The following is a 21248-nucleotide window of genomic DNA, read 5'->3' on the forward strand; positions in this document are numbered from 1 at the left end:
CGGAAGTGGGGTCGGTGCCTCGCCGCCGTCGGCGCTCTCCTCCCTCGGCGCCATGGCGGCGGCGCTGGAGCGGGCCCTGCGGGAGGCGGCGGCGGCGCTGGAGCGGGGCGGGGACGGGGCCGCGGCGGCGCTGGGCGCGGTGCGGGCCGCTCTGGCGGCGGCGGGGGGTCCGGCCGCCTTCGGGGAGCGGGAGCGGGCGCTCTTCGGCGCCTTCCTGCGGAGCCTGGCCCGGGCGCCCCGCGCGGCGCGGCCCGAGGGCGTGTGGCAGGGCTGCTTCCTGGAGGGCCCGCCCGGCCTCGCCCTCTGCGTCCTGCTGGAAGCCCTCGCCTCCCCGGGGTCAGTCCGGCTTGGGCTTGGCGGGCGGCTCCCGCGGGCCCGGCCGGGGCTCCTGGGGCCTGCATCCCTGTGGGAGGCGGGCAGAGGCGGGCGTCAGGCGGCGCGGTGGCCTGGAGAGCTTAGAGAGGGCTCCTCCGCCTCCCAGTTCGTCTCGGAGCGCAAAAGCAGGGATGTCTGAGGGTGCCCCACCTGTGGTGTAACGGGGGCATAAACGTGCAGGTGGACAGAGATGGGAGTGGGCGTGGGGAGCCCGTGCTCTGCCCTCGGGCCCCCTGAATCCCTTCGTTTCAAAACCCACGTACAGCACCGGTGCTTCCTGCAGAGGTCACAAAACTGTCTTCAGTTATGCTTGTTGAATATCCTGAAACGCTAGGAGCCAAGGAAACCGTAGAGATACGAAGGGATTAAAATCGCTTTGATTTTAACTTGTTTTGGATTAAAATTCTGTGTGATTGAGCAGCAATGTTGTAGTGGTGAAACCACAATAGCAAAACAATAGCATGGATGTGTTTTGTTATCAGTTAAAAGGGGCAGGGACTTATTCCAGTTGCTTTCTTCCAGTCCTAGTGTTCATCCGAGGGAGGTCATTGAGGTACTGGAACAGTTCCTACAGGAGGGACGGATTTCAGCGCTGATGTGGGAGGTCTGTCAGCAGCAAGCGCAGGCTGGCTCACCTGAGCTGCAAGAGGCCCTGCTCAACAAGATTGTATGTTTGCCTGATCATGTGAGCAATAAACTCCAGGGGAAAAACCCAGCAGTATTCTTCCCACAGAACTACTTTCCTCTCTTGGGTGGTGCAGTTATCCAGGTGCTGCAGAAGATCTCTGATTCTCTAAGAGGTAAGATTGCAGGAGGACTGTGCTATAGAGATGGCTCTTCTTCAGAAGTGTTTTGTGCATGGACCCCCTTGGCTGGTGCTTGAAATACAGATAATGGGTATTGCAGAGCCTCATGTTTATCCTTCAGGCTGAAGTTTGTTGTGTTTAAAAGCATAAGATACCAGGAATAAGGAAGACAGCCAAAGCTTTTTGAAATCTCACTGAAAGCTGCAATCCTACAAGCAGTTCAATAGCATCATCTGTTGCCAAAGCTTAATTGTGGTCACTTGGTCTGTGCTGAAGGAATTGTATGGAAGATTTAAATGGCACTGAATGAACCACTGGCTCTGTTACCATTGTGTTAAAGTGGGACTGAGCTACTTTAGTCTTCTGACTCTCACTGTGTGTAAATAATACTGGGTGCTGTTTTGTGCTTGAAGGCAGGTGGGGGGGGGAAGATGAGACGATGCTTGAAGAGAAAAAGTTAATCTTATGTTTTCAGGCTTCAGTACTTGTAGAAGTGTATGCACCTTCTTCTGAAGGTTGTTTGGAGGGTACTGGTGATGCTCTTGTTAAGCTTGTGTCTGTTTTATCCCAGGTGGCTTGGATTGCTCAATCTCTTTTGTTTCTCATGTCCTGGGGAAGGTATGCGTTCATGGAAGACAAAGTGAGTGTTTTTCAGTACTATTTTGGGGAGGGGGGAAAGTCTGTTTTACGGTATTGGTATGGAAGGATGACTATGATGATGACCAACAAAGGGAGTGGGAGATGACCAATTAATACTTTGGGGGTTTTGTGAGTTGGACTGCATGGGCTGCTGTCTGCTTTCTGAGGCTGCTCAACTACGTATCTGATAGATGTTGATGCTTTTCTGTCAGCTCATGTGAAAGTGATCTGTTCTCTCAAAAATTGATGAGGTTGTTAGTCTTCTCATCCTGCCATTTGGGGTATAACTATTAAATGCTCCTCTAGTGCTTTTCATCCAGTGGTCTAAAAGTGCCTTGTAAATGCCAGCATAAATCACTGCCATATGTAATAACCCTCTCACGTGAATAGCCTTCAGTCTGGCTTTGCTTAGGACTTTTAAGCCACTGAATGCAGTAGTTAATAGGGCTGGGGAAGAAGAGGAAAGATTTTCTGTTTAGTGTGATGAGGAATACTTGGAAGTTCCTTAATCGTCTTAGGTTAGTTCTTCCCACAGGGGCAATTTAGAACTGCAAACTGTACATTGTATTTCTTCATCTTGTAAGGATCTTGAAATTTGGAGGCTGACCTTGAGTGCCATTGCACCAGTTCTGTCCATCTGGTGTGTTTACCTATTTTCTCTTCCACTTCAGAGGAAATTCTGAGTGTTTTGGTACCCCGCCTAACGGATCTCACCAAGTCAGACTGCATCTGGCAAAGAATATGCTGGCGATTGGTTGAATGTGTGCCAGATCGGTGGATGGAAGCAGTGGTCCTTGGTTTTGTGCAGAGAGCACCTGGGTAAGAACTCTGCTTTCCTCCCTGATCCAGACCAAAGGCTGGAATTTTTTCACAAATACTTGCAGAATCAGTTTCTGAAAGATGCTGACGTGTGTGTGTGTTTGTGTAGGTGGTTTCTTACAGTACCATTTCCTGAGAGGCTCTAGGGGTAAAGTGAAGTAGTTGATTGTTCCCTCTCAGGGAGAACCTGCACCATTCCTTAAAGATCTGTGTCATGACATGCAGTGAAAAAAGAAGTGAAAACATTCTTTGCAATTACTGACTCACTCTTAAAGTTTAGAGGTGTTTTAGAGACTTTGTTGCAAATAGCTGCTCACAGAATTTCCTAGGATTAGTAGCAGCATGACAGTAATTACATGGATTCCTAATGTTTTGCTCTTAACCTGTCTTGCTAGGGCAGATGTCTTGTCTAGGTTGCTGGGGAACCTGGTTGTGAAAAACAAGAAAGCTCAGTTTGTGGTGACACAGAAGGTGCTGCTCTTGCAGTATTGCCACACGGTAAGGACTCCGCCTTGAACAGCGGTGTCATAATGCCTGTTTTCCCCAAGTGCCAATGTGGTTTTTAGCTGAGCTCCAGGTCATCTTGAGTAAGATTTAAGTCTTCATTCTGAAATCAGCCTTCAGTCTCCACATGTACCTGAGTTGTGCAGCTGTTGGCTTACATCCCGTCAGCTGAATGTAGTGAAGAGGGAGTGGTAAATGGTTGCTTTGAAATTGTAGGATTCATGTGCTCTCTCAGGGTTGATGGCAATTAACAAATTACTGTACTCTTTTTCTGGAACCAAATGGTTATTTGCACACAGTTTCAGTGTTCTGGGGAGCTGGAGACATCTAGTTAATTTAGAACCTGAAAGAAGAGACTGAAGAAGCCATGACTCTCCCTAACGGATGAGTATTAGATGAGATGAGGACTGTTGGTTTTTTATTCCTGTGCACCTAAGTTTGTCACAAGGTGTTAGGAAGTGTTCTGTGGCTTGTGATGTTGTGAGAGATATTCTCTAGACTTCCTGTGTTCCATGTTTGCCTGGGACTATGCTGATATGGTTGGTGGTAAAAACACCGTGCTGTACTCCTGTTCTGTTTTTCCATGCAACTGCATGTGTGTGGTTGTTTGTTTGTTTGTTTTTAAATTTGCTTACTTTTCTCTCTCTGAATGTTGTCAACCAGTCCCTCAGAATGAAAAGTTTAACATAGTAAAAATACACACTTGCCATTGCTGGATGACAACTTTATGCCCAGTTAAAGCAAGACTCATGGTTTTTGTTGCAGACTGCAGTGCTGCAGAACCTCCTTGGCTACCTGTCCCTGGATAGCCTTCGGCGTGCCTTATTGATCAAAGTAAGGTTAAGTAATGTTGTTGGTGAGGTATCTGATGGAAAAAAATTCTGCCGTGTGAGTGTGTGTGTATGTGTGTCTGTGGGGTGCACAGTTTTGGTACTTCTCTAAGACACTTCCGATACTGTTCATGAGAGTGAGGGAAGCCCTACCACAAGTAAATTGTGATATACAAATAGAAGACTTTCTGCACTGCTGGCGTTAGTTTTTCATATTTAATTGGTAAATTGTCTTCCAAGTAGCAAAACTAATGAGGCTTGGATTCTGACAGATGTCCCACGTCCTCCATCCTTCCCAGCTTCCTCTGTCATCCCCTGTTTGTGTGGCTGGGCAGATGGCAGCAAGTGATGAAGTTGTTTGAGAACTGTCTGTGTGCCAAATGGTTGATGAATCAGGATCTCTCTCATCTACCTTTTCCTCAGTGAGGATGCAGATATTTTCTCCCTCCAAGTCACCAGTGTGATGGAACTTCTAGGAAATTTGTATGTCTGGAAATCTCTACCGTTTTGTCAGTTACTGTTTGTTTTTTCACTGGTTACACATTGTAAAATTATCTGGAAGTACTGGCAGCTATATAAGATTGGACTGAAAACATACAAAACCATATAATATCATACTGGTTTTTGACAATAATGCATATTGCTTTGCATATAATATTTATGAGAAATAAACATCTTTATAATTTTAAATAACCCCCCCCATACTTCGTATATTAAACGAAGGTGGTGTGGAGTTCTCAGCTGGTCAAACACAGTATGTTTTGGGCCCTGAAATACAAAGTTAGCTCTGTTTGTAGGGAGCGTAAAGGTCACTGGGAAGCATGAAGACCAAAGGGCCATCAGAATATACAAAGTGCTGTTTGAAAACAGGTTTCAAAAATGTGCTTCAGAAAGATTACTTATGTGTAGAAAAGATCCATTTCAAGTGCTCTGATTCAGGTGCTGCAAGAACTGTTGGAGACCTGGGGAAGCAGTAGTGCTGTGAAACACTCTCCACCTGAGCAGCAGCAGTATATTAGCAAGGCCATCCTTATCTGCCTCTCCCACCTGAAGGAGCCTGAAATCGAGAGCTGCAGACAAGGTGAGGTGGTGGGGTTGGATTTGTTTAACAGAAGGTCTGACTGCGAGTAGAAAAACATCTTGTTTTGATCTATGGATAAACAAAATTGTCCCATCTTCATCTTGGCAAATGGCATAGCCTGCTGGAATCCTCTTTTTCTTTAGTACTGATATGATATAATTCCAAGTGTATAGCTTTAAATTATGAAATTGGAGAAGCATATCTTTGAACTAAGGTTCTTACCTGAACAGTGGTTTAGGAACCCTTAAGTTTTGTCACAGGAGAACAAGGATTAACTCTGGGACTGGTTAGAGGAGTGGTGTGATTTGTAATTCATAGGCTTACCGTTGGAGCATGAGTAAGGCTCCAGAGGGGACAGAGGAAAGTACAGCAGCATAAAAAGCTGTTTGTTTGGTCTCTGACTACCCATGTGCATTTCTCTGTGTCATTCTACTCCCCTCAGTGTGAGGTGAGTAGGGATAGTGAGTTACTGGCAAGGACCTCCTATTCTATAGTCATACAGTGCATAGCACATTGGGGTCCTAGTCTAAAATTTCTTTCAGTTGCAATAAAAAAATTTCTGTCCAATGTCTAGAGTTACTTCTGTGTGTGTGTGGCTTTTGGCAGGGAGAAGGTTGACTTACAAGACCTGTTCATCTGTTTCATTCTAGAATTAATTCTTCTTTAGGTGAATAAGTGACCTGTTATTTACTAACAGTACTGTAGTTTTATAATGGTTTTTTATCTGACAGTTGTTGAAAAGATAAGCTTTTTACTACTTAAAGTAGTAAGCCTGCCTGGTAAATAAAGCTGGCAACCATCATTCTCTGTGGGCTGAGAAATACTGGTGTTATATGTCTGTTTCAGCTTATCTAGGTGGTGAGGGTAATTTCTCCCTCCATGATGGCTGTACTGGTCAGAATTTGTAGCTTCCTCAAAACATGACTTTTTACTTAAGCGGCTTTGAAGCACTCTAAAAACAAGCTAAAGATTGCCTTGACTTACTATCCTTTTTTGTTTCAGTGAAAACCAAAATATTCCAAATTTAGAATATATTGTAATGTTCTGTTGACTTTGTACCCCATGAAGAAGCATAGTTTTATTATATTGGTGCTGAAGGGCAATACTGCCATTGCAGAAAGAGGAGTCACAGTTGTGTGGGCCCTTCCTATCTTTCTACCCGTTATTGGGTGGTGAACGGCTAAAGATGCCCTCTCCGGGAACCAGCATAAAGATGAATGTTTGTTTCTGTCATTGTTCCATGCACTTTTTTGTTTTTTTTCTTTTTTTTTTTTTTTTTTTTCAGAGCTTCTCACAAGCATGATGGAGGGTGTGAAATGCCACTTGGATAGCAACCTGCCACAAATACGGCGTCTGGGAATGATTGTGGCAGAGAGCATTAGTTCAAAAATAAATACTGATGGGCCTGTCCTGAAGTTTCAGGTGAAGGTTATAATGAAATTTGTTTGGTGTGCAGGGCTTAGAGGAAATAAAAGCTTTAAATCAGATGATCCAGGGCATTATAGCAAGTTCTAACACTTATTATCTGGAAATAAGGAGAGGCAGCAACACTTTCAAAAAGAGGCGATATTTGTTTACAAAAAACAATTGTATAGAAAATAGCCAGGTGGCTGAGAATGACCTTAAGAGTGTAATCCAATGGCAAAGTTCTGGGTAAACTGTTGATCATAAAGGACTGCTAGAGGATTATCAAATTGCATGGGGGAATTGGAATCTGACCTGTGGAAGTTGAGAAGGAACTTCAAACCTAAACCAGTGGTGAACATTCAGTCCCTGACACAGTGGGAAGATCTGCTCTGAGTTGAGATTCTCAAGACTGACATGGGGATATATGTTCTGCTATTTCCAGTAGAGTTTATAAGAATTACATGATTAAATCACATTAATTCTTTAAAAACCTGCATCATCTATCATGTCGCATTGCCACTTATTAAATGTTTTAAAGTTTGTAAATAACATTCAGGCAAGGTCTGATCAGGTACTACTGTTAAATATAGGGACAAAGACTACATATGGCACAGATTGCTATACACCATAAATACATTACCGCTGGCAGCACAGTGATTGAAAGAAGTGCGATTTGTGTGGGTTCATCTGCTCATGATTCAGTCTTCATTTGCATGCAGTCAAAGGGTCAAATGTTGAATGCTGGGCAAATCAAATAGAGTTCAGTAACAGTTATTCTGAATGTCTAGTATGAAGAAGATGATGAAGCAAGAGAATTGAAGTCCCTTCTGGTGCAGACTCCACCATCCTGTGTTGTCCCCAGCCTTCCAGATGATAAGTAAGATATTGCTACTATTCATCTCCATGCCATCTTTTTTACTCTTCTCCATACCTTTTTTTGAGTTACACACTAGAACTGTATACAGTATTCAGGATGTCTTACATATTCTTAAGCATTATAATGCACTTTATTCTTACAGAGGAGTGTAGTTACGTTAAATTCGTAATCCAAATGGTAGTATGTATTAAAATTGCTTGTTTGATAGCTGCATGTGGTGAAACCATGCTGCAGTTTCTAGGGGTGTTGTGTGCCCCTGGGTGGAATCAAGTGGGCCTTTCTGTTCACATCTGGGAAATCTGGCATTTGGGCCATATGCCCCTAGCCCATTCATCCATGACAAAAATCTAGCCTGTCTGTCAGTCTAAAGACTGGTTCTTTGGTGCTCTTAACTTCCATAGCATCTGCTGAGGCTCTTTGAAGCACTTAATTTTATCAGCAGATGAATGAAGCACTTCATGTTATTAGCAAATGAAACTCTCCAGCACTCCTGTGAAATACAGGTTTTTTGCTCCCATTTTAGGGGTGTAGACAGCATTTGAGAAATGGGGAGATGAAAGGACATGCCAAAGTCCACAGAAATAGGTACAGAGTCAGAAAAAAAATTTCTCCATTACTGTATTCATCCCACTAGCAATAGTTAAAGATATTTCTTCCCCATTTGTTCAGTTTAATTCATGGCTTCAAATATGGTGCAGGCCAGTGTGATCCAGTTATCACAGATGGGTCTTTCCTTAGTAGTCTTAGGTACAAGTTAGTGCAGGGGGAACACATCAAATTAGCTAGCTTGATTTTTGTAATCCATTGCTCTTCTGTTAAGAGATTCTGCTTCTCTTCTCCCCTCACCCCATTCTTCTTCCCAGGACTTTGTTCCTTGTGTTGGCCAAGCTAGGTGGGAGACTGCAGCAGAAATAATGATCTGCCATTCTGTTTAGGCAGCAAGGGTTGATGGTGTGGGTAGTTTCTTGCTTGTGAGTAGGGACTTTTACTTTACTGGTTTTAATATTCTTGTTCCTCACAGCAGGAATGAGAAAGCAGATGCTGCACCGCCATTGGTATTGGAAAGTAACAAGAAATCACATACAACAGCCCTTGTGATGTCAGATGAGGAGTCGGATGCTGAACTTGACAGGTATGGGCAAGAAACTGGTAGGAAATGGAAAATAAATGGCAGCTTCTTAAGAGCAGATGTGGGGAGAAGGGAGCTATCAGTAGCTGCATTTCTTGGCAAATCTTGTGTTTTCTGACCTTGTTCAGCTGAGTGGAATGCAGCAGAGTAGGACTTTGCGGGAAGTTGCACGCAAGTATGTTAGTCAATAATTTAAGCAACACCCATGTCATGTACAACCATTGTATTTATTCCACTTCACTTAGATACATGTTTCCTGGAATTGCGAATATATCTACCCATTTTAATAGTGGGCCTGCCTTATTCTGTCACTTTGCCAATATATAAAGAAATCTCAAAAATCAGCTTCTAGTCTCTTGGTCACCTGACTGCTTCCTGCACTGACCAGGAGATCCAGTTCCAGATCTGGTCACAGAACTGCTATTTCACTGAGCTTCAGAGTAATTCATAGAACTTCCTAAGGAACCCTTTCAGGCTAGGCTTCAACAGTGCTGCTGGATGATGCAAGAGTGATGGTGTTATGACAATGTTATGTGCTGGTTCTTTCCCTTTGTGTGGATAGCTGGGGAAAGGAAGAACATCTATACCCCATAGACTAACTCCTGCCTTTATTTCTTTTACAGTGATGATGACCTCATCCCTTATGACATGTCAGAGGATAAAGAACTAAAGATTAAGGCTCCTGTGTATATCCGAGACTGTATTGAAGGTAGGAGATTTTGGGCTGAGTCTTTATCTGTTTCTTACTGGTTTGGGGAGAATGGTCTCTGTGTAGATTTATGTTTTTCTGAGCTAATTTGAAGAAGCTATAGGATTTCAGTAATCTGGGCGCAAGTGTTGAACTGTAATTTCTGAGTAATTTCAGTTTGGTTCCTAATACCAGTCATGTGGTGGGTCAGTGATACCTGCCTATAACAAGACAAACTATTGGCAGAAGAAAGTTGGGGGTATATACCCAAGCCCAGCCATTCTGTTAATAGCTTTTGTTTGTCTTTTGATTACCTTCAGTCCTGACAGGATCTGAAGATGTGGACAAATGGGAAGCTACAGTCAAGACTCTTGAGAGCTTGGTTCGAAAGAATCCAGCAGCAACAAGAGAGGTGAAGTAATATGAGCTAAGTTACCAGTGGGCTGTAATACAAGATTATCCTGTAGCCCTCACGAGAAGACTAAACATGCCACCAGAGCATCAGGCTAGGCTAATGTGTACCTGGATTTAAAGCTTTCAACTTGGGAAGGGAAACAGAAGGAAATAGTTGCTTTGGAGGTGAGGATACAGAGCACAAAGGAACAAAGAAGCAGGCAAAGGTGCTGGCAACAGTATGGCATTTACCAGCTCCAGCGCTGAAAATGAAATGCATTGCAAATAGACCTTGCCAGTAATGTGACGAAGCAGAGGAAGCTCCATGCTTTGTGCTGGGCAGAAAAAAAATTAGAGATACAGTTTATGGAGCAGCCGTGAATTCCACAGACCGATTGATTTTAATTTTAGATTTAATGGATTTTGAATTGAAATTGAATTTAATTGTTATTCCCCAACAAAAAGGGAGATAAAATCAAATGGACTTTCCCTATTTGCTTGTACAAGCATAATGTCTTCTGGAGGGAGTAGCTGGGTTGTACTGGTCAAGATGAAAAGCTCAGGTGAGAGGAACTTCGGATGAGGTCACCGGTGTGATGAGTCCTCACCTCCACGTGTTAGTGATCACTTGAAGGTGGCAGAGATATAGGCCTTTGCCAGCTGAGAAAGGGAAGGGGTGTAGTCTGGTAAATAGTGCGCAGCCTGCTGCTGCTCATCAGGCATGTTACTGAGCTGGATGGGCTTTGGGTGTGGTACTGTACCCTTTAACCTGTCAGTTACAGTGACAAGTCCTCCTATATCATGATGCCACCACTTGTCCAAAAAGCCAAAGTGAATGTGGATAGAGAAATTGGCATAGGGGTTTGTTCAGTGTTTTGAGAAATCTGTTCTGATGGCATTTAGCTTAATGTGTTTTCTCCCCCTCCTAAGTAATGGACATGTTGCCTATATTCCATACCCTCTTTGCTTAAACGTTAGAAATGTTATGTAAATCCTGTGAGGAAAAAAAAAAAACACCTGCAGGGATTTGATTCCTTTTTTTGTATTTTGAGCAGGTTAGCGTGGAGCTGGCAAAAATATTATTGCATCTGGAGGAGAAGACCTGTATTGAAGGCTTTGTGGAACTCCGTCAGAGAGCTCAAGTAGCTGTTCTAAGCACAGATCCAATACCTGTGAGTCCCTCTTACTGCTTTCCTTTTTCCACTTGAGGCACAGGCAAAAATTTAAGCAGCTGAAGTCTCTTGCTAGCTTGATAGAAGTGTGGTAGAATAGCTAGTTCATGTCTGACGGCATTTATGCAGAGATGGGCTATGTACTGAAGAATCTGCAATGGATGACAACAGGAAAGAGAAAACTCAGAGCTCTAACGGACTGGAGGAGCTGTTTGGAGGCTGTTAGTATGAGTATAGCTGACAAGGCAAGTTAGATAAGGACTTCTTGCACTGAAGGGGAGATGGTTTCACATAGAGGGAAGCTGAGGCACAGAGGGCTTATCTAGAAGAACACTTGACTGGTGATTTTAATCATAGAATGGTTTGGGTTGGAACGGACCTTTACAGATCATCTACTTCCAGCCTTCCCTGCCATGGGCAGGGACATTTTCACTAGATGAGGTTGCTCAAAACCCTATCCAGCCTGACCTTGAACACTTCCTATGATGGGGCATCTGCAACTTCTGTGGGCAACCTGTTCCAGTGTCTCACCACCCTCATAGTAAAGAATTTCTTCCTTATGTCCATCCTAGATGTATCCTCTGTCAGTTTAAAACCTTCACCCCTTGTCCTATCAGTACAGGCCCTGGTAAAAAGTCTCCCTCCATCTTTCTCATAAGCTCCCTTTAAGTATTGAAAGGCCACAGTAAGGTCTCCTTCAAAGTGCCGAAGCTGCCATGGCAGTTGTTTTGGTACCTCTGCATAGGTACTTACTTCCTTCGGGAGAATCTAGAAGTGAAAGTGTCTGAATTTTCCCTATTTGCACAGCATGTCTCTTCCCTTCTCTTGGAGGCTTGTTGTTAACTAACAGGAAGCGGGACTTCTCCTGAAATGGAGTGCTTTTAGAGTTAGTGGGAAGGCTGTTTCCAGCCTGGGTTTGTGTTCATTGTGCCTTGATTTTTCTGTACAGGTAGCGAAGTACTTGACCTCCCAGTTCTACTCTCTGAACTACAGTCTTCGTCAGCGCATGGACATTCTTGATGTAAGTGCTCTTCTTTTCACTTCCCACTTTCCTTGTGTCTGTTGCACCAGTGCTGTTTCCCTGAGATGTAATGGGGTTACCCTGTATTCCTCGTAGGAGGCAGCAGACATGGGAATGTGTTACGTTAGTATTTGTGCCTGGCATTCCCCTCTCGTTTGTAACCCTGCTACGTTCCACATATACAGTGATCCTTCCTCACAGAATGCAAAACATGATGCTTATTTGCCTAGGAGAAGCCGCTGTTTCCTAACACGTCATCAGTCTGTAATATCTTCACTTTCTGAAAGACAGCAATCTGCCTGGGATGACTCCTACATCATTTCACGTACTGTGTCTGAAGAAGGGAGCCACTGTTCTGTTTCAGGGCTAAGTGACCAAGTGCTTGGTCAGTACCTCAGAGCCAGCTGTTTTTTTGGGGATCAGTTACCTTGCTGTTCTTCATTCTAAACCTGTTGTGCCTTTCTGCTTTGCTGTTCCTATCAGTTTGGGTGCAGGTAACTCTGTTGTTGTTCCCTAGTACAGGGATTACCACTTTTTAACAGAACCTCCCTCTTTTTCGTCTAGGTATTGGTTTTGGCAGCTCAGGAGCTGTCCTATCCCAAATCCCATAGGAAGACCAAGCATTCTGGTGCCCAAAACCCTTGTATCCAGCTCCTTCCTGGAAGTGACAGTTCTAAGGACTGGAGAAGAATTGTTGATGAGAGGATCAAAAGCAAGACTCGGAGATTTGCTACGGTGAGGCCAGGGCAGAAACAAACTAATGTCAAATCCAGCAAAAATAGGGATGCTAGGAGTTGCTGTAGTTCTGTCTGGAAAGAGCAAAATACCTGTGAAATTGGGCCCAATCCAAAGGAAAGACTGTGTAACTTCAAATATAAATTTATCTTAGTATCTGGCTGAATCTTTCAGTGCAGAGTACCAACTCTTGTAGTTCTCTTCCGGCAGGGAAAGGAGAATAAACCTTGAACTCCTTGCCTTGCCTTGAGGGATAGTTGTTGCTGTTCTATGCTTGTTCTGAGCTTGTCTGGCCACTGCAGGGAGCTGTGACTGCACCTCACAGACCCTAGAGCCTCCTCCATCAGACTAGCTGCCTCTGGACTGGACTGTCTCAGCCTTCCTATTTTTCAGGGAGATAAATTGATGCCAGTTTCCTGGTTCCCAGAACTCCCTTGTGGTTCATCCTGGAGAACTTGTTTTCCAAAAGTCCTTTATGCCTTGCATGTTCTTGTTTCTTCTATCTAGCCCAGCAGTACTGAGCTATATTGTACTAAAATAATTAGATGTGTGAGAGGATCTGAAGTGGGAAGTGAGCCATCCAGTTTGGAAACTAGTGGCCGTAGGTGTACAAGCAAGCAGTGGCTGAAAATGGGATGGCTGCAAGGAACCCATAGCCTTGACAGTGTCCAGTGAAGTGGAAGAATCGAATGCTGCATGTTGTGTCTAGACTTCATTTTTCTCTCGGACAGGGTCAGTCTCAAGCGGAACTGGCTTCCGGCCCAAATGAGTTCAATTCTGTTGTTGGGCACTTCTTTTTTCCATTGATTCAGCACTTTGACAGGTAAGTGTGAACACCTTGGGATGTAGGCATGGCAGCTGCAGAGTGAACCTTTCTGCTTGTTCTGCTTGCCTCAGAGCAGCAGACTGAAGCCCAGAAGCTGTACGGGAGTCCAGTGACAACACGCTGATGCCTGGCTCGTGCATAAAACTTAGAGAGGAGGGGTATGTGGTCTCTTGGACTTATCCTATGAAGTCTTGTTGGGCAGGAGTGCGTAAGACCCTGCAGAAGTGAAGATACATACCTGTCAGCAGGTACACACAGGCAGATGATTTTGGCAGTACCAAACCAGTTATCTTGGCTGACCCTCCACCTTGGGAGGTTCACACAAAACCACAGAACTCAGAGTGCAGTCTTTAACCAGTTAACTCTGTCTCAGGTTTCGGCCTGTCACCTGGACTGGTCCTTGTGACCACATTATAGGACACAGGACACAGTTTATTGTCAATCACTTAAGTCTTTGCTAACTTGAGGAAGGCTGAGTAATTGATTCCATGATAATCAAGATTCTTGTAATACCAGTCTTAATGGTTTGTTTCTAGTATGCCAGCGGCGCTAGCTTTTGCATGCAGTTCTTTCTAAGTAAAGCCTGTTGGTAGAATAAGTGATACCTGCTGTAAGAGTAGAGGATATTACTGGTTTGGGAGCAAAAATGAGAGCAAACAGCTGTGGCCTATGTTAAACTGGGGATTGCTGTATAATGACTGTTGTCGTAGGGATTCAGGCTTGTGGAGGACAGTTAGCCCTGCATAACCACCCTGACTGTTCCAAAGATGCACTGATCAGCCTTCTCACTGCTACAGGACTGTGTATCTTGCACTTGCAGGCCTTTGACAACATTTGATCTCCTGGGGGAAGATCACTTTGTCCTTGGAAGACTGGTCCACACTTTAGCAATCCTGATGTACTTGGCTGTCAACACTGTGGTAAGGAAGGCTGCATGAGCTTGCAGATAGCAGGAGAGGCTTCCAGCCTTGGAGTTCGGAGGTGCCTTCTGAAATAGCAGTGTGCTCTGAGGCCTGCTACACTTAGACTGGCAGCAAGTTTGAGTTGTGTGTGCTGAGAAGTTGCGAAAAGGGCTGGGAAAAAATGGTCAGAAAAGAGACATGGGATTCAAGACAACCCTGCACTATCTTTTGCTGCTTCTGGTAGAAAAACTATCAACTTCTGGGGGAGGTTGGGCACATCATTTCACTTTACAGCCTAAGTTTCCTCATCTGTAAAATAAAGTTAACTGTAACCCTGATCTTCACAACAGTGTATCTCAAGGTCCAGTTCTGTAGGGCAGTGTGAACGTGAAGGTATTCAGTGCTTCTGTCATAATCCTGTTTTGCAGGCAGTTACTGCAATGGGAAAGGCACTGCTGGAGTTTGTTTGGGCTCTGCGTTTCCACACTGACTCGTGAGTTGTAGTTGTATGCTTTCATTTTTAAAGATCAGCTGCGAGCCAGTCTCCAGCCGTGGTTTGTCTTTGTCTAAGACTAGCACCGGACTGAGAATGTCAATGACTGAATGCATTAACTCTATGCTCTCCTCCAGCCTTGTGTTCTTACGACTGAGTATTGCAAGAATATGTAATGAAGGCATTGCTTTAATGTCAGACCAACATATGAACTTGGCTAGTGTCTTCTAGTGTGGAGGTACAGTCACTTGTAGAAAGCATGACAAATTTCTTGATCAACTATCCATGTGATAGTTTCATCTATGTTTACTCAGGGAGCTCAGAAAACTTTAGATTCAATTCAAGCATTCAACCCTGGAAAGAAACTAAGACATGTAGCCAAAATGCTGTAAACATCCAATTTCTTTTTTGATCTCAGACTTGTCTGGGACTCTGAATTATGCTAGGCTCCCTGCACCACAGCATGGCAGGGGCTCTGTATGTGGGCGCTCTGCCCGCTGGTGCATTATTACACTCCTAATCAGTAGGAATATGGCAAAAGTCATCATAATCACAAACATTTGAAACTGGAGAAGCCCTGAGGTGAGGAAGTCAAGGTAGAGCACAAAGCTGCAGGCTCTAACCAGTTCAGTCTTTCTCCAACAGGTATGTGCGCCAGGGTCTTTTGTCCTGTATCTCTTCCATGCTCCTCAGTGTCCCTACGGAACGTCTTCTGCAAGACATGACAGAAGAGCTTTTGGAGACTCAGTCCTGGCTGGGAGGTAAGATGTGGTGGTGGTGTATGCCAGTGTTTTTCTTGTTAGTGATGCAGTTTTTGTGCAGCATCTCTTTAATTGTGATTGTAGCAGTAATGTCCTAGTGTTGTGCACCAGAGATTTGCATGATAAGCATATTTATCGCTGCTTGTAAGTTTAGGGCAAATACCAGACCACACTGTGTGCTGTACAGATGCATTACCAAGGTATCTAAAGGATAAGCTGAGAGCTGCATATGGCATTTCAAAATGTGACTATCCTCACCTTACAGGCCAACCAAAAAAAATCCCAAAATGTATTATGTGCCCCCGTTCTCTAAGCATCCAACCACCCATCTCATGAAGCTGCAGAAAGTATTGTCACACTGCATATTACATCCAGGCAGTGACTTTGACCAGCAGCAACGTACAAGGCTTGTATGGCCCATTTACACCATGTGCACAGAAGATGAGTTTCATCGGTGCTAAAACTAGGAGGAAGAAGAGCATGGCCCCATCTCCTAACTTCCTATTGCTGATGGAAAGAACAACCTATGAAAGACAACAAATGACTTTGCATGATGCACCCAACATACCTTACATCAACACAAGCTATGTTTGTGGGTTCTGGTAGGAGGGAACTGTACAAATTGGTGGTCAGGTATTGCAGTGCGCTGGAAGTACAGGAGGAAATAACACTGTGCTTTGTAGCTCTGAAGCCTCCACACTGTATTTTGAGTGGACCTTGTGTGACTCCCTGGGTTGGTTTCCTTCACCATTCTCGCTCTTGGTTAGCTGGCTTCCCACAGGGAGCAGGCAGGAAGCGACACTGACACAGCCGGCCTCTGATCCTTGCAGGTTGTGGAGCTCTGTGCCCTCTAAAAGGAAGAGAGCTGCCTTGTGGGGCCAAAAACTTTACTTTTCCCATGACATGGTGTGCTCTGAGGAATCTGCTTGTCTCTGCAGTTAACACTGCTATTGCCAAGGAAAGCCTTTCCAGGAATGTTATAAATGTATTTTCAGCATGAAGGTCTGTGTAATCTGTTTTTAATGAGTTATTTTTAGAAGGAAGAGGATGACAGAGCTAGTAGCATCTTTTTATGTCCATAGGTAGTGTAATGGCCATCTCTTTACATGCAGTGCTTTTGCATGAAAATTGCATGGTAGATCCTGGTGGGAATGAGACCAGGATAAGATCACAGTTGTGTGTATAGTGGAGAAGGGGAAATTGTTGTAGGAGCCATTCAGAAACCTTAAAGAATACAACTTGGCTCCCCATCTGGTCAAATACGATTTAAGTGTAATTTTAAAGGGCTTCTAGGGCTGCTTCCTGAAACACAACAGCTTCTTGGGCTATGCCTTTGCTATTTGTTGTAAGATTGTTGGTAAAACAGCTATTATAGGGAGGCACTGGGCTCCTCCTTGCTGCTCCAACAGGTGAAGTCAGTCACTAGAGACCTACTTTTGTGATTGAATCATGGTTTTGAGCTAGCAGACTTGCTGTTGCTTCATGACTCTTCCAGACAAGATTTGCAAGAGGTGTCATGTGTTACAGCTGTTGCTGTAGCAGTCAGGCATGCAAGCCTTCTAGTAACCATGCCTAATGGCCAGGAGAAGTCACCACTCTGGGTTTCAGCTTAAAGCATCTGCATTTCTCTTGCTATGGCTAAAGCACAGTGAGGAACAGTGGGCTAGAAAGTGTCACCCATGAAACATTTAGTAGAAATCTACAAATTGGCTCGTTTGTTATTATATCACAGCCTATGCAGACTGCTGTAGTTCATTATGTGAATATGACTGATTGTTCCTGCCCTTCAGCCTTTGGGCTGTAACTAGAACTGTTTCCCGTTAGAAAGTGTTCGCACTGTGGTATAAGAAACTACTTCAGACACTGTCACAATACTGTCTACTTAGGGGATGCTTTGGGACATTTCAGCTGGGGAGAGAGGCCAGGATCCACCTTGTACTTGTCTGTTGTTGCCCTTAATGCCATGCTGGACTGACTGTTGAGTAGCCTAATCTTTCCCGGGGGAGGGAGGGAATACCTAAACATTTCTAGGAAACAGTTCCTTTGATTCCTCAGCAGCTGACTTTGAGGGAATTCCCCACCCCTTGCAAGTGCTGTAGAGCTATGTCATAGGTAAGTTTGTTTTATGTAAGGACCTGAATGATCCTCTGGTGCCCTGTGCCTCCCTTTCAGTGGCAGCAGTTCAACGTCCGTGCTCATGGCAATTAGAAACAGTGCCAACACCACTATCTTAGCGTTTGAGCTTGTACTAATCTGTCTTGTAGCCTCGCCCTTTTTGCCTTCTGTAGAGGGAGTATGGAAACACCATCGTGAAGCTCTCCCGGAGGTTATAAATAGCCCTACTCCATCTGAATGAGTCATGTGTTTGGGCTGACAGTACTGGGCTCTGAGCACACTGCTTGTGCGTACAGGATATCCTTACACAGACTCTCTGCTCTTCCAGGCTCCCCCTGCTCAGACATCCTGCGTGCATCCTGATTTTTACTTTGCAGGCCCATTAAGGGCCCCTGAAATAACAGCTGCTGGAAGCAGCTTCATGCCCTCCCTCACATGCTGCATAAAGTGTGAAAGAACTACTGGTTTATCAGAAGACTAATCTCAGAATGGAGAATGTGTTGAAACTTGGGGCCTGCCTCTTTCTTTCCCCCTTTTGAAGGGCAGTGTGACCACAGATTTCAGGAGGGAGCACTGAGCATTTGTTCAGATTGCAGGAATTGGCAGAATGGAGACTTTAGGCTTTTGTAAGTGGATTTCTAATTGCAAACTGCATTCATGCTAGTAGGTCAGCTGTAGAAAGGTTATGTATAGCTCAGGGGCACAAGTATAAATTCTGGCATGGAGGTTATCCCATGGAATGCAAGGTTAGACAATTTCTATAGTGTTTCAACCCAATTGACTATTTGTTTCTGCTACAAGAATGAACTGAGCATTATCACATGTGACAGGGCTTAGCTAAACTCATACTACTTATGATCAAGTTTGCACATCTTTGCCTTCTGGTCTAACATAATTCCTGCAAGTGCTGATGTCCAGCCCAGAGTTAGGTGCATTTGCTGTTGCATTTAGCGGGATGGTCAGTGAAACAGTGGAGAAGTGTTAGGTGAAGAGCAGTTTTTCCCATTTTCCAACTAACAGTGGCTGCTTCTTTTGCAGATGTGGTGGAGAAAGATCCAGATGGGGACTGCAGGAGGCTGGCCTTGCAGAACTTGCTACTAATGGAGAACCTGAAAAAGAAACTCAAAACTGTCCCTTCCTAGCTGAAGGGTAAAAGAAATGACCTTTACCTTATACTCTTGCCAGCTGGATGTGTGTAGGCACTGCTGGGGCCTCTTCAGCAGTCACCTGGCTGGAGAAGAGGAAGAAGGGGGGAAGGGTGCCGAGCTGTAAGCCAGCAAACCTGACTTGACATCTGGACTTTGTAGCAGAGGCCAATTTAGTGAGCTATTGCTATCCGGTACGGAGTGTACAGATGCAGGAAGGTAGGCTAGCACTGCCATCCTCCCCACAACGCACCAGCCCCCACCTCCAGCTATTTATAACCTTGGCAGGTTTGAGCACTCTGCTAAAAATATGGGGAAGATCTCATAGCAGACTTCTTGTCAGAAAAACAGGAGGGCTGGAGAGGGCCGCTTATCTCCCAGGGCTAAGTCTATGACATGCCCATAACAAAGGCTCCCGTGTCTTCTAGCAGTCAGTGTTTGGCAGAATAGTTACCAGCCTGCTGTTCGAAGGGGTGGTGTGGTGTAGGGAATGATACTGCTGATGAGATGTAAGAACTGAGTAGCTACACTGAGGTTCTGAAAATGCCCCAAACCTTAAAGGCTTGAGCTAGAGCTGTGCTGTGGTTAGGAAGGAACAAAGCAGGAATTCTTTTTGTATAATCTTAGTACAGAACTACGTTTCTATTAAAGGATAACTAACGTCCAGATTTTGACCTTAAAATCTCCCCCCACCTGTCTTTCCTGAAAGCATACAATTGAAAAACTTCATATTCACCCCAAGTTTTGAAGCAAGTCAAAAAGTGGGGAAAAGAAAAATCACTCTAAGCAGAAGGGCTAGTCGGTATGAAATGTATGAGAGTGACTTCTTTATAAGTACACCTTCGTGGGGCAAGGTAACAGGCTTAAAGGTGAGCAAAACCTGGGTTGCTTACGTTGGACTTCACTTCTCACAGTCCTACTTGTGCCAGGGAAGAAATTTACATCCAAAAATCTGACTAGTACAGAGTAGCTTGATGTATCTGTGTTGTTTGGAAAAGAAGCTTCACAGTGAGAAAGAAGCTTCACTGGCTCAAAGTGACGCAGCTTGAGCAGGGAGGATTGGACCAGATGACTCCAGAGGGCCCTTCCAGCCCCAACCATTCTGTGATACTGAAGTTTAGTCCAGATTTTTGTAAATGGTAGCTCTAGCCTACATGACCCTATGATGTATTTAAATACAAAAGCTTTGGATTGGGGGAAGCCTCCCTTCATTCTGCATTAAGGGAGTAGATATTGACTTTTACCCAAGCTCCTACCCAAACAGGACAGAGATTGTTTTCAGGAGTTCTGACTTACAGGGAACAACAAATCGGTGCCTTAGCAGACCAAAGTTGTACTTGAAAATTTTGTCAACACAAGAGTTTCCACCTCAGTTAGCTCTTTTCTGTACTCGGAAAAAAGGCCTGAAGTTACAATATGCAGTTTTTGTTGTTTTTTCCCCCCCTCAAATTTATTATAATACTAAAAATAGATTCATTACAGGGTATACATGTGAATCTTTGTATGCAGTGTTTGAGGTAACATATTAACTTCAATACTGTTGCTTGTACAGTCCAGCAGGAAGAACAAATTTCTTGGTAATAACCAAAAAGCCTTGTCACAGCAGTGTGTTGACTGATGTACGACCCCTAACGCGGACAGAATAAATGACCTAGTATTAAAGTCAACTTTGCGTTTAAGTGTAAGTTGTCAGGGGTCCTCCACTTCATCAGCTACTTCTTCTTCCACCTCCTTGTTCTCCATACTGCTGTGGCACATTTGTTCTGGAACCAGGGTGCGGCTTATGGGAATGCCTACTCCTCGGTGAACTGCCTCAATGGTCTGTGGAGTCACGTAGTAGCTCAGGTTCATAGGTGGAATTCTTTTCTGCATCTCTTCCAGATACCGGTAAGCCTAAAGTAATGCACAGAGATCACTGTTACGGGATGGGGGTGGTACTGCTATACAAGTCCCAGCAAAATGGTGAAAAGCATCCACCCTTATTGTGTGGCTGAGCTCTTGGCAGGAGCTTAGTGTTGAAAGGTGCTAACGCTTAGCCAGGAGTTGTAGCCTTTGCTAACATGACGACCTTTCATAGTCACTTGTGTCAATTCTGTCTTTCTCAGTTTAAAAAAGAAGGGGTCTTTAAAGGCTGGGTTTACATTCTCTGATAGCTAAAGCACTGTCAAAAAAACATGTTGAAAACAAGGTCAATCAGCACAGCTGGAGAAATTAGCACCTGGCATCCTTAGGTTTCGTAATAGTGGCAGGTTACGGTTTAGTCCAAACGCTGGTGTGTGTGTGGCACTTCTGCCCCGAAGAAATGATTCACCAGTTCCTCAAATGACTGCAATTTTACAATTTTCTTTTCTTCTTTGGCCAGGTGGCAAATGAAGTACAGTGTAAGTGCTGAGACATGCACCCAGACAGGCCCTTCTGTTCTTATCTAATAACTGGGAATGTTGAAGAATCCACCACTATTTATGCTCTGTGTCCTGTGAGCTTTCTTTTTCCCATGAAATGAAAAATATATTAATATGTATATAGTTCC

At 44.3% G+C, this 21248-nt stretch overlaps 2 protein-coding genes across 11 annotated transcripts in view; one reads left to right on the top strand and one right to left on the bottom strand.

Moving 5' to 3' along the window:
- Positions 1-52: 52 nt before the first annotated feature.
- Positions 53-20385, top strand: TELO2 (telomere maintenance 2). Of its 2 annotated transcripts, none has more exons than XM_030001380.2 (20): positions 53-336; positions 898-1175; positions 1753-1821; positions 2492-2639; positions 3035-3137; positions 3909-3977; positions 4913-5054; positions 6340-6476; positions 7250-7338; positions 8360-8470; positions 9091-9176; positions 9476-9567; positions 10604-10720; positions 11670-11741; positions 12306-12476; positions 13208-13299; positions 14123-14222; positions 14633-14697; positions 15343-15458; positions 18612-20385. In XM_030001380.2, exons 1-20 carry the CDS (start codon positions 53-55, stop codon positions 18713-18715), a joined length of 2445 nt encoding a protein of 814 aa, XP_029857240.2. In that variant the 3' UTR covers positions 18716-20385. The 2 variants fall into 2 exon arrangements, with proteins under 2 accessions (XP_029857240.2, XP_040976139.1); XM_041120205.1 differs by having other exon boundaries at positions 8363-8470.
- IFT140 (intraflagellar transport 140) overlaps positions 20136-21248 on the bottom strand; it is a 95871-nt gene continuing 94758 nt past the window's right edge. For all 9 annotated transcript variants that reach the window (XM_030001375.2, XM_041120201.1, XM_030001377.2 and 6 more), the window contains one exon: positions 20136-20611. In XM_030001375.2, coding sequence (XP_029857235.1) covers positions 20408-20611 — 204 coding nt within the window. In that variant the 3' untranslated portion in view covers positions 20136-20407. The remainder of the gene's footprint in view (positions 20612-21248) is intronic.

Source organism: Aquila chrysaetos, chromosome 25 (assembly GCF_900496995.4).
Source record: "Aquila chrysaetos chrysaetos chromosome 25, bAquChr1.4, whole genome shotgun sequence".
In the NCBI taxonomy this organism is placed as follows: domain Eukaryota; kingdom Metazoa; phylum Chordata; class Aves; order Accipitriformes; family Accipitridae; genus Aquila; species Aquila chrysaetos.

Bases quoted from the DNA above. Each gene is read 5' to 3' on its own strand.
- TELO2 (XM_030001380.2), top strand. From the start codon at position 53: ATGGCGGCGGCGCTGGAGCGGGCCCTGCGGGAGGCGGCGGCGGCGCTG. The intron at 5,055-6,339 runs GTGAGGTGGTGG...TTTTTTTTTCAG, and splicing joins AATCGAGAGCTGCAGACAAG to AGCTTCTCACAAGCATGATG. The intron at 9,177-9,475 runs GTAGGAGATTTT...GATTACCTTCAG, and splicing joins TATCCGAGACTGTATTGAAG to TCCTGACAGGATCTGAAGAT.